The sequence below is a fragment of the Electrona antarctica genome, assembly GCF_951216825.1.
Source record: "Electrona antarctica genome assembly, chromosome: 6".
Classification (NCBI taxonomy): Eukaryota; Metazoa; Chordata; class Actinopteri; order Myctophiformes; family Myctophidae; genus Electrona; species Electrona antarctica.
Window position 1 is genome coordinate 52,085,154 of NC_136811.1, and position 22,808 is coordinate 52,107,961.

Genomic DNA, 22,808 nt, shown 5'->3' on the forward strand with positions numbered 1-22,808 from the left:
CTTCAGGTTCAACGAGCGGGTTCACGGCTCTCTAAAGAGTCTAATTTCCGTGCATTATGCTGGCACTGGCTCCTGAGTGGAGCCACCTGGTGGCGAGGCGGCATTATAAGACCAGTTCTGTCCCTATAGATATATAAAGGCTAGATGGCTCAAGGCAGAGTCTCTGACGTAGTTCACCCGGCAGCCATCTTGCTGAGGGGCTACAGTACAGTATGTTCAATGGCAGCTCAAACCAATAGTCATAACTCCCTCAGATCTTGACGGATTTACACATTGGTTTATTACAAACGTTGTCAACGTGGCTATGATTCAGGACGCTTATCTGCTTAATTTTGTTTTTTATATATTATAAAAGCATATACGTATGCGGACGTCTCTGGCGTTTATAACAAACAAAACCGTTTGAAAATCGAAAAATTGAGCAAGTTATGGTTATTTAAAAAGTACATGCCCATAGACACAATGTTATGCTGCCCCTCGGTAAAATGGCCGCCATGTAGCAACGTCGCTCTTCATTGGCCAGAGTGCGGGTGAGCCTTCTAGCTTTCTTATATATCTATGCTCTGGCTTATGGGATGTACTAGCCAATCACAGACATTCAATAATACTGGCACAAGCCAAGTTAGATTAACACCAAATATACTTTAGGTCACGCTGGGCAAGACCTACGCTGTAGACGCTATCGTGTTTTTGGGGCGGAAGTTGCGGGATTTGGGTGGAAGTACCGCTCAAGGAAATAACGTTGATGCTACAAATCAGTTTTCATTGTCCGTGAATTAAATAGGTGTTGTGATTGGTCGGACAAATATCGTATCTCGGGGAAATACATCTGACGGATATAGTCCATGGACTAGAGGCCTATTTTTGGGATATCGGTACCACTAAAAGGGATAAAGGTTGCATATGATTTTTGTATTGCTACATGTCTGTAGTTCATGAAATGATATGAAAAATGACAAAATGGCAGCTGATTACTTATTTTCAGCCCTTATATCTGGTATCTGATGAAAGAAATTGGTACATAGTGAATGGCATAACTTGGCAACTAATGGGCCGATTTGGATGATTCTGCTATCAAAGTATAGGTTTTCTGGGGTGCCGAGTTGATTTATGAGATGACTGAAGCAATTCAAGTTCATTCGAAGGTCAATGTCAAGGTCATTTTCGATCCAAAATGTTAACAAAACTGGCATATCTTGGCCTTGACTTTTATGTTGACCTTGATCTCAATAATACGTATAAAATAAAATAAAAATGTGTAGCAAATAAACAACAAGCTCAGTAGTTTTCGTTTTGTTTTATCACGATAATCACAAATATTACATCAGTCTCATTTACTGCCAAATATATTTTGTTCTCCCCTTGCCAAGGCCTTTTCAGTCAGGTCCATATTTTAAGGCAAAGATTAGCCCAGGTCGTTAACAGGAAGTTAGCAAATGGCTAACGGATCGACCTGCGATCTCTTTATAATTCACCCGAAACGTAACCCCAAGCTAATCAGATGATAATAATTCCGGAGACCTTTCTGAATTCATAGATCTAAATATTCTGTGGGTCTTGAAAGATTAGTAAAAATGCTGGCAGTGTATGCAGACTGTTCTAGAGAAACAGTTAATGAGTTCATATTGAATTATGCACCTCTTCCTCATCAGAACTGTCCTGTTCAACTGTAGGCATTGAATCTTCCTCAGGTGCTTGGTTTGTACAGTTCTGGAGTTTGCAGAGGTCTGTACATTTCAACCCATTGCTGAGACAACTGCAGTTAGGAAGCTTGCATAGATGTGCACATTTACATGCCAAAAACTCAAGGGCTACATCTGGTGCAGGGGCTGTGTGCATCCAGTGAATTGCTAACTGTCCACCATCAACAGTTGTTTCCCATACACTTTGTATGGGATCTGGTGCAGATGTGCGAGTCTGCAGAGAGCATCTCCATATTTGAGTGTGGTAATTGGCATGGATGGCATGGAGAAATAGACATTATCTACATGGTAGGAGTTGACTGGAATCAGCCCCCCTTCTCCTGGCACAAAGAATAGCGGATCTCGTTCACGTCACTGGAGGTGGTCCCAGACAGGTTCCAGCTACAAGTGAACTGCTGTGGTTGATCAAAGAGCTCTGTTGAAACATCCCAAGTCTGGCCAAGTTGTTTGAATGTCTCCTGAAATTCTGGGTTTTTCTTCAATAATCTCAGTGCATTGAGTTTTCCACGACCATCAATTAAAGGCACTCACGGTGTCACATCCTGTAAATGGGTGTAGCGTGACCATATCACAGAGGTTTTCTCCAAAGCTTGTCTATGTCCACAAACCGTGTGGTCTAGTGTACCTACACTTCTGATAGATAGGATAAGGGATGTGTTTTTGGAAGGCTAAATAGATAACCATTACATCAGTATCTCCAGAAGTAACATAATACAGCGTGTGTGTGTGTGTGTGTGTGTGTGTGTGTGTGTGTGTGTGTGTGTGTGTGTGTGTGTGTGTGTGTGTGTGTGTGTGTGTGTGTGTGTGTGTGTGTGTGTGTGTGTGTGTGTGTGTGTGCTGGGGTACAACCATGGGTTTGAGAGTTGAGTTGTGTGCTGGGGTACAACCTTGGGTTTGAGAGTTCCTGACTCTTCAAAGTAATGTGTAAATGGTTTCTACATCCTCATAAACAAATAAAAAGAGGTATCACTCATGATTCTATAAGTTTTAAGATGTACCCTGTTTCAGAGAGGCAGCCATTGTGTATTTGCCCGGTATGACTACCAGAAGTATAATTCAGCATGTCTGTTGTTTTATTATGATGTTGGTCATGTCCATCCATGGTACAAACATCAGAAATGTGCATAAAAGTGAATAATTTTGGAGTTTAGACAACAATGAATTATGTGGTTTTGCATAATCACAGTATACCACTAAAATGGTATTCAGCTGCCCTTCTAAAACTGCTATCACACATTTTCTCACTCCTGGATGTCAGACGAACAAAATGATACCACATATGTCTTGTCCCTTTTAGTGGTACCGATATCTCATTCGGCCCATGGACTAATATTCCGGACCGACACTTCCTGCCTTAGGTTGTGACCAGGCTTTTCTCTTTGCAGATGAGTAAGGCTGGGACCGAGGCTAACGTTAGGTAGGCCCATACCCCTACCTCTTATTTGTTACGTTATAATTTAAAGGTTTACCTGTATATTCATACATGTAACATAAATCATACATCATCATCATACATCATCACATTCCGGGCAAGTCACTTTTGGTGTCCTCGCTTTTTATCCTCACTTTTTAAGCCCTCAGCCAATCGAATAATCGATATGGGGTACACATGCACACACAAAGCTGGGCATGGGGAGGGGGAGGCTAGCACCCCTCAAAAACGTAAGAATCGATGACTTAACGCCATTGGTCAAACCAACCCATCGACTTCAAGGATTGGCCAGACATCACCTGACATTTGTTGCCACAGTACCATTCTAAAGTGTTGGCTCACGGTAACTCTCCACTCCTTTACAGAGTGATGCTCCGCTGTGATTCCTCATGATCCGTTGTGATCCACCTTAGAAATCTGCGACATGCCGCACTGGACAGTGCACCTGAAGGGGGCGCCCAAGGGACACGACCAGCCTGTGGCGGTTGCCGTCAGGCAAGATATCTACACGTTCGGAGGCTACACGTTCACCGCGTACCAGATCCCCATCAACATCTTCAACGCGTTCACGTTGCGCTGGACCGTGTTGCCCCCGGTGACCGACCGGAAGGGGAAACGTCCACGGTGCGTTCCGTCCATGCGCGCCGGTCACACCGCCGTGCTGATAGAGGACACGGTCTACATCTGCGGGGGATTCACCGACAGGGAAAACCTCTGCAAGAGCAAGCCGTACGCGTTCGACGTGGACGCTCACCGCTGGTCCCAGCCCCGGGTGTCCGGGACCGTCCCGAAGGACCGGTCTTACGGCGCGGCCTGCGCCCTCGGGAGGGTCATGTACCTCCACGGTGGGTACACCCTACGTGTACGATCCGAGGTGTACCATGACGTTTATGCCGATAGCGTGTTCACTTACGCCAACGACCTCCACAAGCTGGACACCAGGACCATGGTCTGGTCCGCGATCGTCCCCGCGGGGGGCCAGCCGCCGCCGCCCTCGGCGTACCACTCCGCCAACGTCATCGGGACCAAGATGTTTGTGTTCGGCGGGGAAGGGGCGTTGGACGAGTACGAGGACGAGAGCTTACACAACTATGTCAGGGTGTTCGACATGGAGACCTGCCGCTGGCTGAACCATTCCTCCACGAGGCTGCGTCCGCAAGCACAGAGGCTGTACCACTCTGCGTTCACCTGGAACGGAGAGCTGTACGTGTTCGGCAACAAGAGACGGAAAAAGCCCAGACACCTCTGGAAGTTCGACCCGGAGACGTTCTCCTGGAAGAAGGTTCGCTGCAAGGGGAGAGGTCCGAGCAATAACTGGATGTGCTGTTGCATGGTGGGAGATCGCGTCGTCCTCTTTGGGGGATACCAGAAATTTGACCCAGTCCAGGATGACCTGTACGTCTTAGACTTGAGTCCTAGTCTTAAGACGCTATGCAAGCTGGCGCTGATTAAGTGCGGTCTGGAAGAGTCTGGACTCCCGCACAACATCAGGTGGGAACTGGAGGCCATGACAGGAAAGGAACACACCAGGCCAACTGAAAACATGGAAGACGCTGAGAAAAAGGAAGCCACTGAGAAGAATGAAGCCGCTAAGAAAAGTACTCTTAGCCATTGGAGGTACTGACTACCGCCAGCAACGGAATAAAACTAGACAGGGGCGTTCCTTACCAGGCCGGGTTGCCTATCCAAGGTTGTGTCAATTGTGGGCTGCAGCCGTCAGACACGAATAAATAGCTTGCGCGCCAGGCGGGGAAACTTCCAGTTTGTGGCGCCCCCTATGGGTATAAGTGAAAAGCACTTTTGAAGGCAAGCTGAGGCCCCCTCAACATGTGAAGGTGCCTGTAATAGTGCCACCATGAGGCCAATTTGACATTTTGGGTGGGAGGTTTCTTCCTTTTCATCATTTAATTTTTTGAAGACTACTTTTTGTTTAACAAACTCATTTTCTTCTATATTTTGTAATTTTTTGTGCACCCCTTAAAAAAAGCTCTTATCATCATATATCATCTCATTCCGGCCAATCACAATTTGCGTCCTCACCTGCGTCGTTTGTGTTAACACAATGCTTGTGTTTACACAAACCCTCAAAGCTGGACACAGGATGGGCTAGTGCTCCTCAAACAAAATTATGATCTGTTCATAAATAATTCCTCATGTTCCATCCATAGCTGAAACTCTGTGCTCTCATAGCAGCCATTTTTTTCCTTTACATTTTTATCCCATGATTTTTGCAACCCATTATTTTCCACCCGGTTTCAATTTCTAATGTAATCCTCTGGGCGCTACACTTCCTCCGTCAACCTGCGGAGGGCAGCACTGATCTCATGCTTCCTTCAGTGTATGAGCGTACAGGCCGTTTCTTTTCACCTGACAGGGGGGAGTTTCCCCGGTTGGACGTAGCGTTTATGGAAGGAACACGTTATTACAGCCAGTTCCTGGCTGGCCAGGGGGAGGCCATATAGCAGCCAGGGGGAGGCCACAGCAGCCATTTCTGATAACGATGGCTCTGTTATGGTTTCATCCACCATCTGGCCCCTGCCTCTGCCCACCGGATGCAATAACACAACGTTTGATAAGAAGGTTGTTGTGCAGCCTCTGGGTCGGAGGTAGAACTCAGACGGGTACAGGCTTTAGTTTAGACATACTATTGGTCGGACTGTCATTAGACCGACAACCTATACCTCAAACCCTAACCTAACCCTGTTCGATCGCATGTCCGACCGTCGTTTCCGCATGTTGGTCCGTTGGTGTGTCTAATCTGCGTACTGCATCCCGCTCCGACTCCCTGTCTCCATCTGTCTTCATTGATGAGGAAGATCGTCATCGATTAATACCCTCCTGGCCTGTGGGGGCCGCTGTGGTTAACTATTGTAAACTATTGTAAACCGGAGTCATGGTACGTTGCTATGACTACGGGGTTGAACTGATAAGAAATGATAAGTGAACTGTATAAATATTGTCCGCCATGTTCCCTTTGGGGGGAGACAAATCATCTGCTTGAAGATTAGCGGTCAACGCTGCTGATCCGGACTGTCTGCTGTGTAGAACAGAAGATAAGATACCTGGACCCGGACTGTCTGCTGTGTAGAACAGAAGATAAGATACCTGGACCCGGACTGTCTGCTGTGTAGAACAGAAGATAAGATACCTGGACCTGGACTGTCTGCTGTGTAGAACAGAAGATAAGATACCTGGACCTGGACTGTCTGCTGTGTAGAACAGAAGATAAGATACCTGGACCTGGACTGTCTGCTGTGTAGAACAGAAGATAAGATACCTGGACCTGGACTGTCTGCTGTGTAGAACAGAAGATAAGATACCTGGACCTGGACTGTCTGCTGTGTAGAACAGAAGATAAGATACCTGGACCTGGACTGTCTGCTGTGTAGAACAGAAGATAAGATACCTGGACCGTGACTGGGCAGTCGATCGATTCGCTAACAGCCATCGGCCTCGTTGACTGGCCAGATATGACTGTGTAGATTCAGCAAACTTTGTGAGTCATTTGTGCCGCTGAACCAATATAAGCAGTAGAACACAAATTAGGACTCTACTTTTACAGAGCTCGATTTAAAGTGCTCTCTTACAAATGTTCTGAAAGACACTGCAGGAAGTGGAGGTCGTCACCATGAGGTTCCCTCCTTGCCAGGCGCGCAGATAGGGCGGGGGGTCGGGGGGATCGACCCCCTCAGTTTCATGAGGTGGGGGGATTATCCCCTCCAAAAAAATAAGCCATGTACCGTGGCTGCATGTGTTTTGCTGTGTTGGCAGTGTTTTGCTGTGAAATCCGCTAAGAAAAGCGTAAAATCGGGGAGGGGTCAGAATAAATGATGGACTCAGATGGTTATGACGGCCCGGAGTGAAGCTATGAAATGGAAGGTCATCACTTCCGGTTCAACAAGCGGGTCCACTTCATTTCCGTGCGTTATGCTGGCACTGGCTCCTGAGTGGAGCCACCTGGTGGTGGGCGGCATGTTAAGACCAGTTCTGTCCCTCTGGCTTATGGGATGTTCCGGTACTAGCCAATAATCACAGACATTCAACAAAAGTTAGATTAACACCAAATATACATTAGGTCACGCTGGGCAAGACCTACGCTGTAGTCGCTATCATTTTATTTTGGGTGGAAGTTGCGGGATTTGGGCGGAAGTACCGCTCAAGGAAATTACGTTGATGCTTTACAAATCAGTTTACATTGTCCGTGAATGAAATAAGTGTTGTGATTGGTCGGACAAATATTGTATCCCGGGGAAATACATCTGACGGATGTTCCGGGCCGACACTTCCGCCGATAGCGTCTCTGCCTTAGGTTGTGACCAGGCTTTTGTCTTTGCAGATGAGTAAGGCTGGGACCGAGGCTAACGGGGGCGACTGTGGCTCAGGAGGTAGAGCAGGTCGTCCAATGATCCATGGGTCGGCGTTTCGAATCCCGGCTCCTCCTGTCTACATGTCGAAGTGTCCTTGGGCAAGACACTGAACCCCAAATTGCTCCCGATGTGCTGGTTGGTACCTTGCATGGCTTCCGCTGCAATCGGTGTATGAATGGGTGAATGTAATGCACAATCTATGTAAAGCGCCTTGGATAAAGGCGCTATATAAATCACCATTTACCATTTACGTTAGGTAGGCCCATACCCCTACCTCTTATTTGTTATGTTATAATTTAAAGGTTTACCTATATTCATAAATGTAAAATAAATCATACATCATCATCATACATCATCACATTCCGGGCAAATCACTTTTGGTGTCCTCGCTTTTTATCCTCACTTTTTACGCCCTCAGCCAATCGAATCATCAATATGGGGTACACATGCACACAAAAAGCTGGGCATGGGGAGGGGGAGGCTAGTGCCCCTCAAAAACGTAAGAATCGATGACTTAACGCCACTGGTCAAACCAACCCATCGACTTCACGGATTGGCCAGACGTCGCCTGACATTTGTTGCCGCTGTACCATTCTAAAGGGTTGGCTCACGGTAGCGCTCCACTCCTTTACAGATTCCCTGCGATCCGCTGTGATCCACCTTAGAGTTCTGCGACATGCCGCACTGGACAGTGCACCTGAAGGGGGCGCCCAAGGGAGAGGACAAGCCTGCGGCGGTCGCCGTGAGGCACAATATCTACGCGTTCGGGGGCTCCACGTTCGCCGGGGACCAGATCCCCGTCAACGTCTTCAACACGGTCACGTTGCGCTGGACCGCGTTGCCCCCGGTGTCCGACCGGAAGGGGCAACGTCCGCAGTGTGTTCCGTCCTGGCGCGCCGGCCACACTGCCGTGCTGATAGAGGACACGGTCTACGTTTGCGGGGGATTCTCCGACAGGGGAAACATCTGCAAGAGCAAGCCGTACGCGTTCAACGTGCGCACTCACCACTGGTCCAAGCCCTGGGTGTCTGGGACCGTCCCAATGCCCCGGTCTTATGGTGTGGCCTGTTCCCTTGGGAGGGTCATGTACCTCCACGGCGGGTACACCCTCGGCGGGGGCTTCAGCCTGGGTGTTGTACGATCCCGTGTGTACCATGGCGTTTATGACGAATACGTGTACACATGCGCCAACGACCTTCACAAGCTGGACACCAGGACCATGGTCTGGTCCGCGATCGTCCCCACGGGGGGCCAGCCGCCGCCGCCCTCGGCGTACCACTCCGCCAACGTCATCGGGACCAAGATGTTCGTGTTCGGCGGGGAAGGGGTGGCGGCCGAGGAGGAGGAGTGGAGCTTCCACAATTACGTCAGGGTGTTCGACACGGAGACCCTCCGCTGGCTGAACCATTCCTCCACGAGGCTGCGTCCGCAAGCACAGAGGCTGTACCACTCGGCGTTCACCTGGAACGGAGAGCTGTACGTGTTCGGCAGCAAGAGGCGGAAAAAGCCCAGACACCTCTGGAAGTTCAACACGGAGACGTTCTCCTGGATGGAGGTTCGCTGCAAGGGGAAAGGTCCGAGCGATAACTGGATGTGCTGTTGCATGGTGGGAGATCGCGTCGTCCTCTTTGGGGGATACCAGGGATTTGACCCGGTCCACGATGACCTGTACGTCTTAGACTTGAGTCCTAGTCTTAAGACGCTATGCAAGCTGACGGCGATTCAGCGCGGTCTGGAGGAGCCTGGACTCCCTCACAACATCAGGTGGGAACTGGAGGCCATGTCAGGAAAGGTACACACCAGGCCAACTGAGAAAAAGAAAGCCGCCGAGAAAAATGAAGCCGCTAAGAAAAGTACTCTTAGCCGAAGGAGGTACAGACCACCAGCAACAGAATAAAACTAGACAGGGGCGTTCCTCAGAGGGAAGATATCCACCAGACCGGGTTGCCTATCCAGGGTTGCGCAAATAAATAGTTTGCGCAACAGGCGTTATAGTGCCACCATGAGGCCAATTTGAAAACATTTTGGGTGGGAGGTTTCTTTCTTTTCATCATTTAATTTTGTAAAGACTACTTTTTGTTTAACCTTACTAATTTTCTTCTATATTTTGTCATTTGTTGTGATATCCCTTTAACCGTTTAATCGACCAATTGGTAGAGCACACTTTAAGTCAATGAAAATGAACTCAACTTGATTGAGCCATTTCTACCATTCGGTTGAGGTGTGCTATGCAAACAATATCCATTACACTGTGGCTTCACATGCACACCATGCTTTACAAGTCAGGTGGCAATGAGGAAGTCAGACAGGGAGAAATCACTCACATCTAGGCTCTCTCTGGAGCCATAGCACTGACCCCACCCGAAGAGGGCACCGAGGAGGGTGGAACTGACACCTCAGAGGAGACGGTACTACTACCAGGCTGCACATCTATCCGCTCCTGTCTCAATGAAGTACCATATCTGCTTTTAGCTGTGCTACCAGGTCCCTGAGCTCTTGTAGCTCAGCCTCCGTAGCCATTAGAGAGAATATAAAGACTTATGACCAAATGAGTGGGACACAACCCTGGTCCTGGAGCGGAAACTGGGGAGCTTGTTAGGGCGACCAAAAGGTTCTCACACGTCCACTGATACAGTACAAGTTACAAAACCCCAAATCCTCGACCCACATACAGTTCGCTTTTCCCAAACAGTACCTATAGTCTAACAGATACCTCTGCCACGGGGCGGCCGTCACCCGGTCCAAAACGGAGCGCCCAAACACCAATTCCTGCAGAGCGAGACCAAGTGTTGTTTTAAAAAAATCACACCCGTGTGAACTGAGTGGTGTAAGGTCTTATATAGACTGATCAGCTGTGGTCTGACGTAATGTCTGATGTAATGAAATCACACCTGTGTGAACTGGGTGACCGTAGCAACCAATGCTCATTTTTTGAGCACAGACAGACAGACAGAGTGACAGACAGACTAACAAAGCCAGTTGTAGGAGTGGTTTACACCACTCAAAAAAGTGGAAGGTTAAAAGGACATATATTCATATAACTATAAGTTACACAGAGAGGCGTATCGTCTGCAGTCTGTTGTAAGTCTTTACAGTCCACCCTCCAACATAAACAAAATGACAAGACTAACTAAACCAAATAAACCCAAAACAAACATAAATCAAATGAAACAATAAGTGGTGGACTATGGGGGTAAATAGCCACCAGTCTATCCCACCGCCAAGTCCCCAGCTCTATTATTGTGGCCGTATAGAGCGTCGCAGTCCCGCCCCCTACCAGGGCCCAGGAAATGATTCTCCGTTCATTTTCCTCATAGACATTTCAGAAAGTAGACGTTTACGCCGCGGACAAAGCCAACTCTTGTCATGACATGACAAATCATGACAACAAACACAAATTTTCGGGCCAAACAAAGAATTAGAAAGTAGAAAAAAACGGCAGGTTACAACACTTTTTTTGTTGTTTTTCTTCTATGTAATTATTTGTTTGGTCCAAAATATTGTGTGTGTTGTCATGATTTGTCACGACTCCAGTTGGCTTCGTACGACGCTTAAAAGGTCTTTAAATAAATACTTTTTGAAATGTCTATGGGAAAAATGCATTGTGATTCATTTCCTGGACCTGGCGTCGCCATGAAAGGGGGCGGAACTGCGACCCTCTATACAGGCACGCCAGTGGAGAAGTATAGCTGACAGTTTGTGGTGGGTTACATGTCTCTTGGCTGTATGAATAATACAGTTCATAACAGTGGCGTAAGGCCCTGGGAGGTCAGGGGTCAAACCAGGGAGGCAATGATACCCTATGACTTCCTGCTTGGCACTCAAGCATCGGCACTTTATTATGTAAAGCCTGACTGACATCGGTTTGGCCGATATCTCTGACATTACTTGACCTTTTTTGATGACATCGGTATCAGCTATTATGTAGCCAATGAGGCAACATTGATAATAGGGGTGGTATATTGGACCGGACCTAAAACTGAAGACTAATGGACATTAAGTCACATAAAATACCTTTCTTTTGGGGAAATGAATGTTTCGTAAGTGCTAATTGCAAAACACACTATTATTTATCACATATAGTTGTAGGATGGGTGAGGGCTGATTTATGCACTCACACCTGACCCGAGTCAAACTAATTAGTCTCTGAACTTGAAGTGACGCGCAACAGTTTTGCGTGGACACACACATGATAAACACACACACACACACACACACACACACACACACACACACACACACACACACACACACACACACACACTCTCTCTCTCTCTCTGTCACGACAGCTTTTATAATCTCATTGATCGGCTAATTTATTTCCATTTGGCTGTCTTATGTTATTATATGGCTCCATCTAAAAGGCATGGCAGGCGCAGCTTGATGGATGCTACGTGGAAATGGAGAGAACTCGATCCAGATACCGGGGTGTCATCTGTCTCGTCCTTGGTAGATTTATTCAATCCATGGACAACAGGTGTGTGTCGTCACACCCAGCTCTAATTAAGTCTAATTAATCTCAAGTCTCAAACGTGAAGGCCAATAATGTTCTGCAGCCAAGTTAGAAGGGCTATAAGCAGTGGTGTAAAGTGACCAGGTGCGTTTACTATTTCAGCTGCTGAAATTAAAAATATGTTTTTTCCACACTTTTAGAGCATAATATCTGTTAACGATAGATTCCAAACGTCTTGAAAACAATTCATGTGCGTGTATTTTCCCATATCAAAAGTCCCTAAAAGTCTGATCTTAATTTCTTCCTGTCAAACAATAATAGGTGATTACTTTGGCAGGTCCTAATCAATTCAAACCAATAACAAGAAATGAGACGTAGCTTGCGGAGTCAGTTCAGTCAGACATACTCGAGGGGGTTCATGCCATGCTCAAAGGCGCATACTATACTCAAGGGGTTAACATGCTGCATTACTATGTGGGTGTACAAGTGTGTGCAAGTCCCTCACGTCATTCGCCGATGCGGCAGTCAGCTGACCAATTGGGCGGGCTACTTAAGCTCACCAGTCTGCATGCTCTTCCTGCCTTCCTCTGCATATGGTCCCTGGTTGTATGTGATGTTTTTTCCCACCACCACCCCAGCACCACCGGTGGGCTCTGCTATTTATGTACAAATGGAACCAATAAGTTCCATTTATACACTCTCAGAGTTAAATTAACATTGATTTTACAATATCAATTAGGGATAAAAAAATGCCATTAAATGGGGGTCCGTAGACTAATGCATGTCAAACTGGGGGTCCTTGAAATTAAAATGGTTGAGAATCACTGCTATAGCTAATTCTTCTCTAATGGGGGGTCCCTGGCATATAATATTTTTCAAATGGGGGTCCGCGGGCTAATACATTTGGGGGTCCTTGACATGAAAAAGTTTGGGAACTACTGTGCTACACAATCATTTATTCTCCCGCATTCACACACAGACGGCAGCCATACAGGCACCAACACCAACCTGCTCATTGCGAGCATGGGGTTCATCTTGGGTGTCTTGCTCAAAGGCACTAGCTGGGGATCGAAGCAGGAAAACCTCTGATTCACCTGCACCATGGCCTCCTTATTCTCTCCATGTGTCTCTCCCCGAGTCCAGTACAGAGTAGACCCAGTGGAGTGGAACCACAGCACGTTCTGTAACGCCCCGAACACACGATCTACCCTCGCTATTGTTCCGTCTCCTCTCCTGCTGGGTGAATGTGATCCGGCTGGAGAGGTGACAGTCCAGGGCAGCGTAGAGTTGTCGGGGGGGGGGGGGGGGGGAGGTTATAGGGTGCCGTCGAGGTTAAGGTTGGGCCTGGGGTTAATGTTAAACATACAGTCAGAGCATGAAACTCTTGTCTACAAGATACAAGACCGCACATGTCATGGAATACGCCTCACTCATCCGAATGAGTGCTCATCTTGGCCTGGCTGAGGGCCAAAAGAAGGCCCTCAAAATGATTGGGAGTGGATGAGGACACTGCCTGTCCCAGTATAGACAAATCCACGGGTGCCCTCCGTATAGCTGCGGCGTAGCATTAGGCGCAGCTTTACATCGCAGCACTGATTGCCTACACCTGGCCTACACCTGGCCTACACCTGGCCTACAGGGCACTGCTCCATGGATTTGTCTAAACAAAGAGCATACCCACAACTGCCTCATAGATATCGTTGCTGTCGGCCAGAAAACAATGATCTCGACTTTTGTTTTTAAATAGTTTTTTAATAAATCTGAGCTATTGAAGACCCTTTACATCTGTGTGTGGGTTTTACAAATATTGAGCCAATGATTTATTAAAAAGTGCTACTGACTAAACCTTCTAACTCCATTGGATTGGTCGGTCAAACCACCTTAAAGGGTAAGACCACTTTTTTAGTGGTTGGGTCCATTCCATGAGTTATTTTGCTCCGTTGTGTTGTTTATTAGCAATTTAATAAATAAAAATACCAGCCCATTGACTTCCATTGTAACGGGGAAACAGCTCTCAAAGTCACTCTTTTAGCACATAAACAAACGCAACAAAAGCTGATTCTGACAGGTTATCAATCACATCAGGAAAACTCATGCGGTTTTATCTTCTTCTTTTAAGATAGATTTATAAAGTTACTGAAGCAGTACGGTGTCCCCAACTCTCGCGGTGACATCGTGCAAGGTTTCGTTTGTAAACAAGTCTCCACGCTGTTTGAGATGCATCATGCACCCAGCTGCAGCCTCGCATACGAGAAGTCCCAGACACTTCTTCTAAAGTGTCTTCTAAAGTGTCTCCCTCAAACACGTCCATTGTGTATGTTTTTAGTGACAAGCGGATGAGATCAAATCCATTTTGTTTACATCCCCGTCGTGGCTCAACGGCATTCCAATAATACGCTTCAGGAGTGGGTGTACAGTTTTGGTCCAATCAGATCGTTTTTTACTCAACGCGAACGGTAGCGCTGTCTCGAGTGAAATTGTAGGCGCCCGCGTCTCTACTGCAGGGAAGAAATTGGTCCATTGGAGCCAACGAGGATGTCACCACTCTTACACCACTCTTACACCACTCTGGTAATGATACCATTACGAGGAAAGCAATTTTAGTCAGTAGGCTACGTGGATCCTTCTAGGAAATCAAATACTCTCTCAGTCTCTTAGGAAATTGTCCAAATAATTAGATAGTGTGAGTACTACTAAGTAATTACCAAGCAGGTGTAAGGTATTGTCTGCTGGACAAAGAACCATCCCAGTTTGTACGGATATACAAACTGGGATGGTTTGTAAGTGCTGTAAGGATATACAGCACTTACAAGGGCACTCAGTGGGCACTTCTCCGCCAGAGTGGGTAGCCTAGCAAGGGCTGCGGAAATCGTGGGTTGCAGCTGTTAAGAGGCGAGGAAGCTGAGGGGGGGGGTGCTTTCTGTAGAGCCCCCTCAACATATGATTTAATGAACTAAGACTAGAGGGTGTCAAGAAATCACTTCATCCCAAATAGCGAACATAGCCAATCTATATAAGTTCACAATGTGTTGCATTGCAACTGAGCTTCTAGATTGTGCCTCAAAAATAATATTCTTGCTGAAGTGTTCTTCAACAAGACATTCGCCTCGTAAGTGCTCCGGGTGGGCGATGGGCAGGTTGGTGCCTGCCTTGCATGGTTGCCTCTGCCATCAGTGTGTGTGTGTGTGTGCGTGTGTGCGTGCGTGCGTGCGTGTGTGCGTGCATGCATGTGTGTGGGAGAGAGAGAGAGGCTGAAATTACATAATTACACACGGATGTGCGTGTGGGCATTCGCACACAGCATGAAAGGACAAATGCAATGCACAGTAAAGCATTTTGGACAAAGGTGCTTTAAATGCAGCATTTTCCATTGTATATCTCATGTATAATTACCTTAATAACCATGCAAAAAGTGCCGATGATTGATGTTTGCACAATGGAAGCATGTCCTCCTATAGGGTTCGGCCATTCGAAGCTAGGAATGATGAACGGATGGGTGGTTGTTCTGTAAACACCGACAGGTCTGGGAACCTGTCCTCCACAGGTATGGGAACCTGTCCTCCACACCTGTATCTTAATAACACATCAGCCCATAATTCATGCCACGACACTTTGTCACTGACATTCTTGAAATGCCTCTGACTCATGTGCGGTTCCTATTGTTACATGCTTCTGCACCACCCTCCACTCCACTTTAAATGCCTCTGACTCATGTGCGGTTCCTATTGTTACATCTTCTGGAACCACCCTCCACTGCAGAGCACTGCAGTGTGGATGGCATTCGTAATACCATCAACCTGTACGAATGATAAAATATCACTTAACCGCCAAACCTTTATAAAAAAATGTTTTTCAATGGGTTCTGGTAGTATGAGGCATGCTAAATATACTCCCCAGAAAGCCGTCATTTTCAAGATCGTGTCCCAGATGGCTACGGGGAGCAGCCGGCCAAGCTTAAAAAAGGTCAATAGAAAAAAGTGATACCAATGATTTTCACTTGATACTGGTACCTGTAGACAATAGAGGGTATGCGCGTGACATCATCATCATACCAGGAAGTTATGTGGGAATGCCTACTGAGTGGCAAAAAACTACTTGACAGCCCCTACATCCAAACAGAAAAGTCCTATTTCATTGCATGAAATGACTTTAAACAACATTACATTCACTTTGTCACTCACTTTGCCACTCGATTTGCCACTCAATCTGCCATTCACTATATGCATGCGCATACCCTCTATAGACATGCTTATGAACATACAAAACATTTACTCATATGCATCTGAAAATGTTTTCTGCCAGCCAGGGACTCCCAGAAGAGAAGATTTGTGTAAAAAAACATTTTTCAAAAGTGCTCAAAAACACTACAAGCTTGCAGCATGGCACAAAGTAGGGCTAGGCAATATGGTGATCTGAATATGGTTGAGACGATACAATGTCTCCACAATATTCCTTTTCAGAGCTATCGTATTTGGTCTGAAATGGTCTCTTACTCCTTTTCCTTGTAGCTGTATAGGTGGTTGTACTGTTAAGTAACCTAGCACAAAGTCATGCTCTGAGAGCTTGTATATCTGCTATTTCTGAAGTTAAAGTGAAAGTTAGCTAAATAAAATCAATTGTGTGTGTGTGTGTGTGTGTGTGTGTGTGTGTGTGTGTGTGTGTGTGTGTGTGTGTGTGTGTGTGTGTGTGTGTGTGTGTGTGTGCGTGCGTGCGTGCGTGCGTGTGCGTGTGTGTGCGTGTGGTCTGACATTGTGGAGTTCGTGCGGGGTTCACGCCACAAGGCTAAGCGAATCATCAAGAGACACTTACCACCCCGTCGGCCACAACATGTTGACGCTGCTACAGTCAGGGCAGGTGATACAGCCGTATCGGATGCCCCGACCAACAGACTGAGGGATAGTTTTCCACCGCCAGGTCATCGAGCTGCTGAATAGGTGCTGAGATCCTGTCGCATATCAAGTCTTACTGTACGTGCTCCCGTTTCACCTGCTCTATTAATTTATGTATACATACCCGGGGATGTATTGTGTGCAGTGTGCACACTGCGCGTGAGGAGGCGCACCCAAACTATAATAAGGCGGCAGTGGCTCAGGGGTAGAGTGGCTGGATGGGAACCGTGAGGTTGCCAGTTCGAACCCGGGCTCCCCCAGAGTTACTGTCGAAGTAACCTCGGAAACCCAGACGTTTTTATTTCCAGGGAGAAAAAAAAGTCTGGGTCCGAGTCCACTTCAATTCGGCATAGAGTAGCACAAACATCACTCACTCTCTGCTGATTTCTGTATCGTCTGCTCCTTTGTTAAATTGACACACACACGCACACATATACACACACACACTCCTCTCTCTCTCTCTCTCTGTCGCTCTAATTAATCAGTCTCATGTCTAGCAGCTGCGCATAGTTTCTGCCGGCGGATCCTGCCGGGAGCTGCCTATGCCATAAAAAGCATAGGTGAGTTCCAGGCTACTGTCGAAGTGTCCTTGAGCAAGACACTGAACCCCAAATTGCTCCCGATGTGCTAGTTTGTGCCTTGCATGGTTTCTGCCGCCATCGGTGTATGAATGTGTGTGTGAATGGGTGAATGTAATGCACAATCTCTGTAAAGCGCCTTGGATAAAGGCGCTATATAAATGCACCATTTACCATTTATAATGTGCATGCAGACCGGAGACTTGGGGACCTCGACTGTGCTGCTAAAGGCCGAGAGGTGACCACCAAAAACTACACAACATGACGCCACGCCGCCGTGCAGGTCTTCGCTCACACAACACATCTCTCTGTTTTGACTTGGTCACCTCTTCACCGAAGGGTTGAAGGGTACGTGTGCTGCTTGTTATTGTCTATCAAGTCCTTTATAACTTTGCTTTGTTGAGACAGCTCTCTCTGCTTGAGGGCACAATAAAAATATACTCTTACACAGCAGCAGCATTGGGTAGAAATCAGACCGCTTCCTTTACTTCCCTCACAGGTGTGACCAGAAGTGAACAGAGCCTTCATATTCGTATGAATTAAAGGAATGGGCCCACATTTTGTCCAATATGGCTGCTGTGCATTCTTTGAGACACACATACGGATATTCTGGGGCTTGGTCGAAACCGCCATTTTTTCATTGGGTGAAACAACACAGCTTTATGGAGCGTACACATTATTGTTAAAGTGTATAATAATAATAATAATTAGAAAGAAGAAAAAAACGGCAGGTTACAACACTTTTTTTGTTGTTTTTCTTCTTTGTAATTTTTTGTTTGATCCAAAATATTGTTTGTGTTGTCATGAGTTGTCACGACTCGAGTTGGCTTTGTCCGCGGCGTAACCGTCTTTAAATAAATACTTTAAGAAATGTCTATGAGAATAATGCATTGGGTTTAATTTCCTGGTCCAGGGTAGGAGGCGGGACTGCGACGCTCTATAGAGCCCATTGGTAAGGGAGGAAGAGGCTCAATTTCTGTCCTATATGGCTCCAACCACAGGCACTCCCCCTGGCTCCAACCACACCCGTGAGAGTTCAATGAAATGATAATGAACAGCTTAAATGCTTAAACCGTCCCTCATCTTGGGAAACTAAAAGATGTGTGTTTGTTATTGAAGGCAAGGCAAGGCCAGGCAATTTGATTCAACAGCAATTCAGTGTGCTTTACACAGAACATCAGGCAAAGGAAACACAACATGCAATGTCATTCGGATGCATGAAACGAAGGAAAAATGACAGATTACAATGCAGAAGAGAAATAAAAAAGAAGTATATGAAACAGCTCAATCAAAGGCAAACAGAAAGGGTTTAAAATAAGTATTGTTCCTTATTTCTGGGAATCAATCGATGACACACATCTTACAGCAGCTAATATACTATAATACAGGTTGTTCCTCTCTAGACTTAGTAAACGGGACCTGAGTTGTCTCTGTACTCGGACCACAGGGACGCCAGCCCCTCCCACGTCTGGCCTTCGGAATTAGCCATGCAAGTCTATGAACTTTTTAAATGTTTGTTTAGAACACCTTTAACCCATTTTGAGCGGGAACCCCTTTTGGTGGTTACATACATTATGTTATAATTTAGCTATTGAAAAATATCAGATCTACAAGCTCATAGCGCGCCACCGAGTGGCGCGCTATGAGCTAAAATGTGCCTCAAATCTTTCCGAAAATTGTCATGATTTAGAAAACTTTTATTTAAAATTTCGATGTCAGGCCTGAATGGGTTAACAGAGGAGCAGCCAAGTCTATGGACTTTTAATGTTTGTTTAGAGCACTTTAAACAAACATTGCCAGGTGCCCCTCACTTTACACAAGTGTGATTCTTTCTCTCTCTACATCAAATGTCTTGGCCAAAAATAGCCGATCTACAAAGCTTAAATGTATGTACATGCCCACATTTTATTCATATTTGACAACTGCTATTTGATGTCTTTATATTTGCATAAGAGAACTACGGTACGTCCTTATGACAGCTCTTTATTGATAATTTGTTCTGAGATCTGACATGTATTCTTTACTTAAAATGTCACTGCAATTTAATGAACAGATGAATGAATGAATGAATGAATGAATGATCAAATTAATGAAAGAATTAATGGTTCTCTAACGCCTCGAACACTTGATCTGCCCCTCTATTGTTCCATCTTTCCCCTGCAGAGGAGAATGTGATCTGGTTGGAGAGGCGAGATCCATTGAGAGAGAGAGAGAGAGAGAGAAAGAGAGAGAGAGAGAGAGAGAGACAGAGAGAGAGAGAGAGAGAGAGACCGGCCACATGTTAAACTGTGTGGCAGCCGCAGCATGCATACAGTCTCCCTGGCAGGGGGACAGTAGAGTTCCTGTCCCTCCAGAGCTGGGACAGAGCGATGGAAAATGGAGGCTGGCTTATGTACATAACAGCCAGACGGACGGAGTGAATGGGCTGCTTGCGTAAAGCACGCATGTTCAAACACAGACCCATTCACGCACGCACGCACGCACACACACACTGGCCTCACTGTTTTCACCAGTGGGTGGAAGAAGAAGTTCTCAGGTTTCATACATACAGTAGCAATGCCACAATGTAGAAATACAGTTACAAGTAAAAGCACATGTACTGTACAGCACAAAAGCACAAGTTGGCTTCAAAATATACTTATAAATGTCAAAGTATAGTCATCATGCGGAATTGTCCATTTCATAGTCATATTGGATTGCAATTAGAAATGCATTATTAATAACTTTAATGTTACAGCTGGTAAATGTGGGGCTTATTTTAATTTAAATTACTTTATCAGCTGCTCGGGAGCTTAAACCTACAAGAATGCACCATCATTTATCATTAATGTATGTTGTATATTAATAATAATCTAAATCTGCAATGTAAACTACTGTAGTAACTAAAGGTGTCAAATATTGGTCGAGGGAGATAAAACGTACAAAGGTTGCATCTGAGGTGTAGTGGACTAGTCTAGACTCTTAACATTACACTTAGCTACATGTTTAAGCATATATTTCATATTTACATGTCGATTTCAGCTCACCTCTGACATTGATTTCAGACATGCTCTAGTAGCTATGTGAAGAGTCTGCCTGCGCTATTACCACATTTTGGGGCGGGTGCCGCTACGAGCTTGTAGGTCTGCTATTTTTGAAAAATCGAAGAACGACTGACATAGAAACATAGCTTTTTCAGAAAACTGTCATTTTCAAACAGACATTTTTAGAATCTGATCTCAGGTCAAAATGGGTTAACCCATTTAGGATAAAACGAAAAAAAAACAAAAAACAATTCAGTTGAGGGCAGGCTGGAGGCTGCACGATGGCAGCCCCTCAGTCACAGATGTATTCAAAATTTGGAAAACTCAAGTGAAGTAAAAGTGCCTCAAAACTGTACTTACTGTGAGTACATTACTTGAGTACATGTACTTAGTTACTTTCCACCACTGTGTGGGTCACACTCACAGCCCTCGATGTGAGCTGTTGTGTGCAGCAGAGCAGTAGATGTTAATAACAGTCTGTTGCAGTAGATGTTAATAACAGTCTGTTGCATCATGCCAATCGATGGGGAAGGAGGAATGCGCTCAGGTTTAAACGGGGCTCAGGGAGGAGCACATCCCTGGCGTGTCTCGTCCCCAAAGGGTATTCCATGCACCAATTATGATATTATTGATCCCGCGGGGCAATATTGCAGTCGCCAATAAGAGGCAGCACAGCAGTTAGAGTTACAGTACAAAGTTACATAATGCAGGGATAAGAAAGGTACGGATACAGCAATAAAGAGGGAAGAAATAGCAATAAGAAGAACAACAGTATTCAGTATACAACGATATGTACAACCATGCCTGCACTATGCAAAACAAACATCAACGGAATTGACCATTTTATCCCTCTATACTTCAGTAAATTGCAGAAATAACAGATCTACAAGCACACAACGGATGTCGCGATGTGATGCTGTAACCGCTTGAACCCCTGCATTCATAGCGTGAGTTTGTGGATGCTAGTTTTGGTGTGTGGATAATGGACAAAAAATAGTGTACCCCTAGGGTAGCTACCCTCACAAAAACATGCAGTAATCCTGGTCTCTAAAAAAAACTGCCTCCCCCTGGCCAGCCGGGGCGCCTGATGGAGGGGAAAGGAACTGGTTGGAATAACGTGTTCCTTCCACGCGCTACGTCCAACCAGGGAAACTCCCCCCTGTCAGGTGTAAAGGAGCAACTTGGACACTCAGGCATGAAGGAAGCATGAGTTCAAGTCCGTTGCTCTCCCCATGTCCCCCATATATGGGGACTAGGTTGGCGGAGGGTGTGTAGAGAGCCCAGGATCACATTAGATAATTGACACAGGGGTGAAGAAATGGGTTACAAAATCGTGGGATAATAATACAAAAAAAAAAAAGAAATAGTGTAATGGCCGGTTTGAAGTTCACATGCACACACTGGCAGTGTGACTCAGTCACTCCGCTTGAGGCTGGAATAAATTCTCTTTCCACAGATTCAGACTTCATTCCCTTTTGAACATTTGCAACCCATAACGTCCTTTCAAAATAAATTGTCACATCATCACATGTTTTATGACAAGATAACCCACACTAATGTCAAATACACAATCAAGATGAGGGATCATCAAGGGGTTAAAGTCTCATTCATAGTCTGGATTTTCGGTGGTGAGGTGACCACCGGAGCTGAAATAACGTTGAGCGGTGGTGAGTAAAAACAGAGAGAAGGGCTGGGGCGGTGTCGGTGGTTTGCTCATCACCGCGGCTCAGTGACGTCATGTTGTAGTTCGGTGGTCACCTCACCACCGAAAATCCAGACTATGAATAACGCTTTAGAATCCACTGCTTATTTCTTGTCATATGGTAAAGAAATGCTGGGAAATGTTCTGCAATACTGTGCAACAACAACAATTCAATGTACAGAAGATCATATGATTAGTACCGGACAAAAAATGACAAGTTTAATCAATAGGAATGTCCCGATCTTTCGCTCATGATCTGATCCCAATACCACAATTTCTGTGTTAGTAATTTCTGTGTGTGGAATACCGATACCAGTGTTGTGATCTCGTGTTGTGTTTATAGCTATCTAGTTATATATCTCATGTTGTTTGTGGAGGCTCCTCACTGGCAGATGAGTCAGTAGGATACGACAGCAGTGACAACACACACATGTGTGTGTGTGTGTGTGTGTGGGGGGGGGGGGGGGGGGGATCAGTTGGCAAAACAACTACATTGGGGAGAAAAAGGTCAAGAATAGGTCAATACACAAACTCTAACCCCAGAAATCAAACAATCAATCAATCATTCAAAACGGACATGGCGCAAGCGGTCAGGTCTTGTTGAACAGCCTGATTGGTTGACAGGTGGAAACCATCCATATAGCCTGCAGGGCCCTGACAC

At 45.9% G+C, this 22,808-nt stretch overlaps 3 protein-coding genes across 3 annotated transcripts in view; all 3 read left to right on the forward strand.

The window, feature by feature from the left end:
* The window catches only part of LOC306925145 (scavenger receptor cysteine-rich domain-containing group B protein-like), a gene marked incomplete at its 3' end in the record, with an annotated part of 797,673 nt that overhangs the window by 99,657 nt on the left and 675,208 nt on the right, over positions 1-22,808 (forward strand). The window lies entirely within an intron of this gene.
* On the forward strand, positions 3,560-4,759 carry LOC306925138 (kelch domain-containing protein 3-like; the record flags this gene model as incomplete). Its single annotated transcript, XM_079503820.1, has 1 exon — positions 3,560-4,759. The coding sequence occupies one exon, from the start codon at positions 3,560-3,562 to the stop codon at positions 4,757-4,759; it is 1,200 nt and encodes a 399-aa protein (XP_079359946.1).
* Positions 8,179-9,399, forward strand: LOC306925139 (kelch domain-containing protein 3-like; the record flags this gene model as incomplete). Its single annotated transcript, XM_079503821.1, has 1 exon — positions 8,179-9,399. The coding sequence occupies one exon, from the start codon at positions 8,179-8,181 to the stop codon at positions 9,397-9,399; it is 1,221 nt and encodes a 406-aa protein (XP_079359947.1).